At 43.5% G+C, this 8,479-nt stretch overlaps 1 protein-coding gene across 6 annotated transcripts in view; it reads right to left on the bottom strand.

Annotated features, from left to right (window-relative positions):
* Positions 1 to 1,245: 1,245 nt before the first annotated feature.
* Positions 1,246 to 8,479, bottom strand: part of EPB41L5 (erythrocyte membrane protein band 4.1 like 5) — a 95,318-nt gene continuing 88,084 nt past the window's right edge. For 5 of the 6 annotated variants that reach the window (XM_034786458.1, XM_034786457.1, XM_034786454.1 and 2 more), the window contains one exon: positions 1,653 to 7,090. In XM_034786458.1, coding sequence (XP_034642349.1) covers positions 7,033 to 7,090 — 58 coding nt within the window. In that variant the 3' untranslated portion in view covers positions 1,653 to 7,032. Of the gene's footprint in view, positions 1,610 to 1,652; positions 7,091 to 8,479 lie in introns of those variants that run through there. The other variant, XM_034786455.1, reaches the window with a different exon arrangement.

Here is an 8,479-nt window from a genome sequence, read left to right as displayed (position 1 = left end):
CCTGTTTCATGATTTTGTTATAAACTTTAGAGCAGGTTTGAAAAATATAGTTGAGTTAGAGGACATGGAAACTTTGTAGCTTTTGCTAGAGCTCTTCACTTCCTTCTGATTTAACCCACTCTTCCCTTTAGTTACATGGCTAAAGGACAATTTTGACCTGCTCAGCTCTCACATTTTTCCAGTAAGGAGTAAGCAGAAGCGCCTTCTTGGGAGTCATGTTCTTAAATGGATGTAGCTGTGAAAGGGGAGAGAGCGCGAGCAAAAAAATAATCCCATTTATTTTGACACTTTCCTGAATTTAATTAGCAATAATTGGCCTATGTTTGTTTGTCTACAAACAGGTCTTCCAGCCCCCCAAGTTCCCCCCCCCCCTTTTTTTTTTGACATCTCCAAGTCTTTACCTTGGGCTAAGGAACTAGTAATAAAAAAAGAGAGATATTATAAACCTCCAACTAAGCTGTACATTTAGGGACTGTGATGGGGTGTCTAGCGCACACAAGACTGGAAGGGGTTAAGACGGGCAGGTGGGCTGATTAATTCCACAGGCTGCACCTGGAGGAGCAGCCAGGGAATTGACTGGGAGCAGACTCAGTAGGACAGAAACAGGAGGGGCTTGTATAAAACCCAGGAGCTAGCAATAGAAAGGGGCAGCAGGCACTCCCTGGGAAGAGGGAGTTGGGAGGCTCGTGAACCCAGAGAGGGGGAAGCCAGGAAGGTAGGAGAGGCTTAGGGGGGAAGCAGCAAAGCAGGGCCCTGCAGGTCTTGGCTGCTGACGGAAGGGCCCCTGAGCTGGAGCAGAGGTAGGCCCAGGTTCCTCTACCAGCCACTAGGGATGTGGCATCAACAGGCAGAGGACAATGGACTGCCTGATACATTGTGGAAAGTCTTTGGGTAATACCCCCACTCCCCCCAGAAGAGGCAAACACACCGTGACCTGGCTGGAGGGATGAGTCACGAAGAGGAGGGTCCGCAGGGTGAGAGGATGCCGGGAGGGACACTGCCTGAGGAGAGTACAACACCTGAGTTAATCCCCGGTGCGACCAGGAGGAAGCACCACCAGCTGTGAGTTCACCCTGTGACAGAGGTTTCAAACGTGTTCAGGCTCCCATTTACACACTTAAATAGCCAGTTTTTCACAAATGTTTTGCCAATAGGCCCCATTAAAAAATCTGGCACTTAATACTCTTACTCTGAGTTATCCACATGTTTTAATATATCTTACTTAAATTGCATTTTAGTTTTAGTCACAAACGGTCACAGACAAGTCTGCGATGGGGGTCAGAGTCTTAACTTATTTAGCCGAGTACGGGTTAAAAGTCTTTCCATGAACAGAGTATCTTCAGCAACGCTATTTCAAGCAAGGGGCTGCCAGCAAACCTTAACATTTGGGGAGAAACATGTGGCTTGTACTGGCTGGGGCTAAAGCTTTATTATAGATGATACACGAACTATAACAAGGATAGAGTGTTTGACAGTCATACCGTTTACCTGCAAAAAGCCCCTTTGCTTTGGTTTCACTGGAGCAGCCTTTTGATCTCCGATGGTTAATTTCCTACACCGACTCTTGGCGAGCCTGTCCTGCTAAAGTCACATTCGCTGCCTTACAATTCTGTGGAAGTGACATTCGAAGGAAAGATGACTCTGGGAGACTGTTTTGCACAGATGTGGTATATTTAAGAGAAAACTACAATAAAAACAATTCACAATTGATTCTGAGTGGACTACAAATCACAGTTCTTGTTCCCATGTACAGACGCAATACGAAGCTCAGTGCAGTGCCTCTAATACAGTTTATACATTGGCTATCGTCGTGAAGCAGGAGGGTGAACTTTATAAAAAAACAAACAAATAAATTATACATTGAGCTATTGTCAAGCTTTACATATAAAACGTAAAAATACAGTAGCTAGTGTGATTAACAAAACTCTCTAGCTAAAAAATATTCTTGCATACTTCGAAATACATTTGTCCAGTTAAGTGTAATTAGTTGTGTGTGTGTAGGAGGAAACCAGAGAAATGAAGTGCTCAGCCAGAAAGTAAAATGGCTGGGAACGTCACAGAAGACTCCTACCTTCCTCCCACATTGTGCAATACCCGCTCCCTACCGCGAACAGTTCCATGGGGCTTCAGCACGTGAGCTGAAGGGGAACATACTGATGCCCAGTGTCAAATGCTAATGCTGAGTGCTCCAGATCACGGGACTCAAATGCAGACTCTTCAAACTGCCTGGATTTCGCTCTCTAATCATAAAAACCTAGTGTGCTTATAAAAGTCATTTAATTTTAATGCATTGGAGTAGGGGGCCTGCAATATTTCTAAAGTCCTAAGAAAGATTCAGGTAGAAGGAGGACTGCTCTGGGCCAGAAAACAACTCCCAGAGCTTAGCAGACCATAATGTGGCTCCCAGCTTTTCACATTTTCAAATGGCTGTTCTGTTATAGAAATGTTTAAACATGCCTCTGATGAGTCGTCTTGTGCAACCCATGCTCTTTGCTACTCTGTGTTAAACTGGGTTACACTTGCATCATTAAAAGGCCATTAACGACAAGGATTTTTTAAATAAAAATGTACTATTGTCCAGCTATTTGTGAAAAGCCGTGGGTGTGACAGTAGTGCTAACAGAGTTTGCTGCTAATCCAAGAAGTTCTGATAAGACATCTCACATGACAAGGTGTTGGGCTGACAGCTGGTCAAGAGAGACACCTGCTAGGTGAATGCCCTGACCTATAGCAGGTTTGGTTTCTAGCAGCGCATGTTTAGTACTTGACAAGATAGCCCCATGCTGCTTGTGAAGGGGAAGGATGATCGCGTAGTACAGCATCTCCTGCAAGAGGCAGGAATGTGCTGAAGACAAAAAGCGAGGTGTGGGGCAAGGGAGAGACTGGGAAGGGGAACAAGACTGAAAAGAAGAGGCTGTAGAACGAAACCCAAATTTGAACTGGGCTATGATCCAGAGTCTCTTTCCTGGAGCAGCAAGTTTTTCCTTCCCAAAGTTATTTGTTCAAATAACAGTCCAAAATAAAGTCCTACTGTGCTACATAGGCTAATGCTCAAATTTGAAGAAATTCATCCTTGCGTATGTCCTGTAACTGGCTAATGTGTTAGTACTGCTTTATACTGTCTTTCTTACTAGCAGAGCCATAGTTAAAGTGGTAAAGAGGCCTGTGGTTTTGGTCTCCAAGATCCTGCGCTCTAATTCTGATGCCGCATGTATATGGCATAACTGAACATATGATGTAAGTAGCTATGGAATTTATTACATAAGCATTTCAATGGAAATTATTACTCACGGAGTTTACTCTCCAACCTGCTGCTGTCAGGCTCATCAGATGAGATCAGTGCTGGAGCTTTAAGAGCCATCACTTCCATGAGGTTAATAAGGTAAATTAGTTTCTATTTACATTTCCATTATCAAGGTGGTCACGTGGTCCAGCCACCCTTCTGCAATGTGTTTACAATAGTCACATTTTAATTCCAGACATAAAATATTTTACTAATCCCTGTTTGATATCTAGAAACTAAACACCAACGTAGTAAAAGAGGAAGAGGCAAAATGCAACATTTAATTACTTACTATAAACTGGAATAAGCATCAGTAAAAAGTGGGGTGATAGTTTCGTAATTCAAATGGAAATAAACTCCTTGGTTCTGGAAACTGGGTTTTTCCCTCTTTGAACGCCACATATTGGGTGGTACAAATTGCCTATTTCTCACTCTTTTCAAATTTTAAAAGGGCTGTTTTGCTGTACTTTGTAACTGTTCAACAATGTCATCAAATGTCCGAACAACAAATTCAAAACCTGGACGGCAGAATTTTATAGATGAAGCACTCAGGTTAAAATAACTAAATGCCAATGGGCAACATTTTACAGGCTAGCTGGGCCTTCTACACAGCCAGTTGAAAACAAGAAATGATAAGAAATGCCCCCTTCTGAGTGGACGAAAGGCAGTAATTGATACTCTGTAGGTTTCACGGTTCCTGTATTTTTCTTTGTTTTGGTAAATATGGGTCCTCTGTAATGTTACAATACGGATTCAACAGCCAATCATGGCTACTGCACTTACATCTGCCATTTTGTAAGTAACATTTTAGTGAAACAAAACTATAAACGTCAGATCATCATTGGAACAGAATAGGATTTACAGGTCACAATTTTCCAGAGTGACTAGCAATTGTGGGTGCCCAACTTGATAAAGGCCCTAATTTTCAGCAAGCGGGGAGCACTCACTCTCTGAAAATTAATGGTAAAATCCTTGTCCCTCTGTAAGTCATTAGGAGTTTTGCCATTGACTTCAACGGGGCCAAGATTTCATCCCAAATATCTGAAGCTGGGCACCCAAATGCAGGCATTGAAAATCACTAGTTACTTTGGAAAAATCTTGGCCACAGAAGGGATTAAAAAGATCACACTAATTAATTCAGCTTTAAATTATTTAGATTTTAGGGGCACAATATTTTCACCACCATGTATAATTTATTGGTCTCAGATGGTCACTGGGAAGAGGACTGGGGAGGGACTGCACATACTATGCACTATGCTTAATTATTTTATTTTGTTAAGAGGCTCTTATGGCTAGTGCACAGTTCACCTCAACATGCTGTTTTAAATTAAAATTCTACAGTCTTCTGTTTATTGACAAAACCAGCAAATCTCTCTGGCAGGTGATGCTACTGAGCAAACAGGTTAACAGGAAGTGCCAAGTTTCTCTATCACAGTAACGGCTTTGTTCCTGCACCTGTAGCTTCCCATTGCTGAAACAACCCTTTTTGGGCAAATGTAGTAACCCAGACTAAGATATGAGCCAGGAAGCCATATCCATCCTACCCAGCAACAAAGCTTGGGCATGAAGAGTAAACAATCCAGAGCTCTACTACAGTGGATACAATTGAATGGGGAGTGAGCAGAACCACCACATTTGGCCTATGACAGAAGTTCACTTTGAGGATGAGAAGTGCTGGAGTCAGTGAGGACTTGGGCAGCTCAATTCCTCTCACAATCAGTGCATAGAGAGCGTGGGAAAACCTGTGGTATCAGTCACAAATCCCTAGCACTGGTTCCTGTAGCAGTGCCTGGGAACCACTATCCACGCACAGTCACGGGCTGGTCTTCCAAGCCCCACTGCTACTTATGTTTTCTATTCTTCCCTATGTAAGGCCGTATTTTATTTTATTTTTTGGAGGGGGAAGAGACTGAGGAGAGACAGTGGGCCATGTACAATGAGCCATTCCTTCCTTAACAACATCACTCTCAATAAGCATCTTGCAGACACAAGCACAAGCCCCTGACAGAACCAGCCACATTCAGCAGCAGCAAACTCCGTTACGCTGAGGGAAAAACCAGCCCAAAACTAACCCATTCTCTCACACCACTACAGTGGTTTAGTCCAGTTTTTATTTTCCACATTTAGAAATGTGCAGGAGTGAAATTGGGCAAAAGTTTAAGAATTGTCTTTAAAAGTGTTTCCGCCAACATGAACTATCTGCATGTAAATATTTATAAAATACAGCACTACAGTCACAAACACAGAAACCTAGCCCCCTTGCTATTTCAACCAGGCATTCCTGTTAGGACCCTGGCATGATAAAGGACATCAAATTATTGTCCAATTGGGCTCCCATTTTTTGCTTTCCTTTGACCTTTTGTTAAAAGTTTTCTATAGCATTTATCACCATAGTATCTAAATACTCATCTGTGTAGTTTCTGCTGGGGACCCTATTGCCTGCAGCCCTAATGGTCTCTTCAACTGTCTGTATCTTAATCCTCCTTAGTACATGGTAGCAAACACGTTTACCATTAGTACAGGAAGGTCAGCACTTTGCAGTGTGTAGTCCGGTCACCATTCTTGCACAAATGCTCCTACCTTCCACCTATCCAAATGGGCGAATTGCCATTAGGAGACATTTGACCCTTGATCCTCATTCTGTCCCCAGCTGACCTCTTTCCACTCTCACTCCCACCCACACCTAATATTGAAGTTTGGAACTGAATACAGGCGGGATATTAACTGTTCTGTTTGTACACTTGTGTCACTAACAAGCTAGTCGAGTGTTCCTAAACAACAGAAGCTGGAAACACCCACCAAACCAAGATGAACAGTGAAAAGTCCCTCCTAGCCCTAAAATATATAACAGAGACCAGCCTTTGGAGAGTCCCAGTGTTCATGCCCTTCATCCATAGGCCTCGCTTTAGCATCCAAACTAGGATGCATATCTATGGCTTAAAATACATCAAAACATGTTTGCTAAGTCTTCTAGGAAATGAAGATGCCTGGGGCAAAACATGGGACCTCCCTACCTTTCTCTGGGAATCCTAAACTGTTTGGCAGAAGAATTCTTCCTTTCTCTGGGTACGAAGAGCAGCTTAAATCCAGTTACTGGGGTAAATGGGCACCCATGGGCTGGATTTTCAGTTCTCTGCACCTTCTCTTTACAGCACCTGGAAAGACTACAAAGGGGGTTAAGGCCAAGAAGGCTTGTCCATGTTGGTAAAAAGAAAAACAGAGAAGGGACATTCACACAGAAAAGAATGGCCTTGACTGTATAAAATTACCATTATCACTATTAGTCACCATTTATATTCATAACCAGCAGGTGGCCCTAGAAGTTCTTCTAATTTCCCCAAGTGTCAAGTTATGAAGCTCTGGGCCATGACTTTTCACAAAGCTAGTGGGCTGATATCAGATGAACACTTTCCATCTATGAAGCAGTAAAAAGTAAAGAGACTAAGTCGAATATGGATAGAACACTCCTAGATTTCGTTATTCATGCCCAGAACTAGTTCCAGTGTGTGTTTCATCGCTCCTGAGAGAAGCTCATGCATCCTTGAAGCTTTACATCCTAGTTTATACTATAGTTCTATCTGAACTTCAATAAAGATGAACGTTTCCCTCCAGATTCTCAGCAAAGCAGCTGGTCATTTGTGGCCACATCCAGCAAGAGCTTAATCCCAGGTAGGTCCTTCCAAAGGGCTCCTTGAAGATGCTAGAAGGTTTGAGTTTTCAGCAGATTGGAAGCACTGAAGCTCCCTCCTCTCAGAGTTCAGTGGTGAGTAAACATTTCGGCTTTATCGCAGGATCCTCCGTGACGGGGCTAAAGAGAGGAAAGCAAAGCAAAGACCCTGTAAATATGCTCTTCCATGGAACCATCTGCTGGGAGGAGTGCAGGATGCTACTACTGGGGCAAAGACCATGAGTTTAGCTGTGCTCCAACAACTCTATGGAAAGCTGGTACTGACTGGATGGTAAGAGCTCACAGCTGCTGAGGAGAAAAGGATACCGTCTGCTGCCTGAAGTACACCTAGTAGCTAGCCTACATTCTTGGCTGCTCAAGATGAAGGTTCAGAAGAACGATTAGCACTATGTCTCGGCACACCTGGACTTCCAAGACCAACACACACTAGCATGGTTTAACTCTGCTCCAAATCTGACTGCAGGGAAGGGTGCAGATTTTTAATGCTAATTTAACGCACGTTATTTTTTCATCTGAAGTGAGTCAACTGCATGTGAAAGGAGCCAGGGTGACAGTTGTACTGCACCTGTACTGGTATGCCGGTGAAGTAGCAGCAGTACCATCTTTCCCCACACTACCTCAGTAGTGCACCTCACCTGGGACCTGGAGAGGTCCCTAGGGATGAAGGGCAGTTCAGTCTCCATAGCTTCTCCTCTGAGATTCCAACAAACTTCAATAAGGGCCTATGTTTGGGGTGTAGATACCTGCCCGTTAGGAGTTGTATTTATTTCTGAGAGCAGGCCATGTTGCACATAGTTCTCTTTCAAGCAGAAGTAAACAATGAATGTTAGCAGCTTCCGTGGTAATGCAGCAAACGTCTAAGATCCAGATTTGTGTTGGTTGTTTTCAGTGGTTGCGTTCCCTTTGTATAATAACTGGGAGGAGGAACAGACCTTTCTATTTTCTCCAAAAGGGACCAGCTGCAGAAGGACAAGTTGGAATGGATTTTGCCTTGTGCATCAGCAACAGCACTGCCAGCTGAGACCTGGTTGCAGAATCTTTATTGGTAGTGAAGTACAAAACAGAAGAAAAACCCACTGAGCTGAAACTCAGAGTGGGGACTGCCATGCTGAGAATCACAGAAAGCCCTGCTACTCCAAGTACCCAACTAACATGTGATCCATGGGGGAGAAGAGTCACCTACCGATGGCTCCTGTTGTCTGCCTTCCAGTTAGTAGCCCCCTCCCTGGCATCAGAGGAGTTAACCATGTCAAGGAGAGAAACATGCTCATTGTTTTTGGTGTTGGAGGTTTGGTGGCCTTGTTTGCATAGCGATACTGAAATCCTTGCTCTCAGAAACTGAAATCTGACCCACGTGTTGAGGCCGATTATGAGGTTTTCTTTCTCTCCGGGATTTTTGCCTACAGCGATGTTTCCATTTGGGGAGTGTGGCTAGAACCCTCTTTTTAAATGAATGGTCTGAGTGATAGAGGCAAGGATTTTCTGCTGAGTATTTGTAACAATGCTGCT

This window comes from Trachemys scripta, chromosome 11 (assembly GCF_013100865.1).
Source record: "Trachemys scripta elegans isolate TJP31775 chromosome 11, CAS_Tse_1.0, whole genome shotgun sequence".
In the NCBI taxonomy this organism is placed as follows: Eukaryota; Metazoa; Chordata; order Testudines; family Emydidae; genus Trachemys; species Trachemys scripta.
Note: the sequence above shows the minus strand (reverse complement) of the source record. Positions and strands in the feature narration are given on the sequence as shown.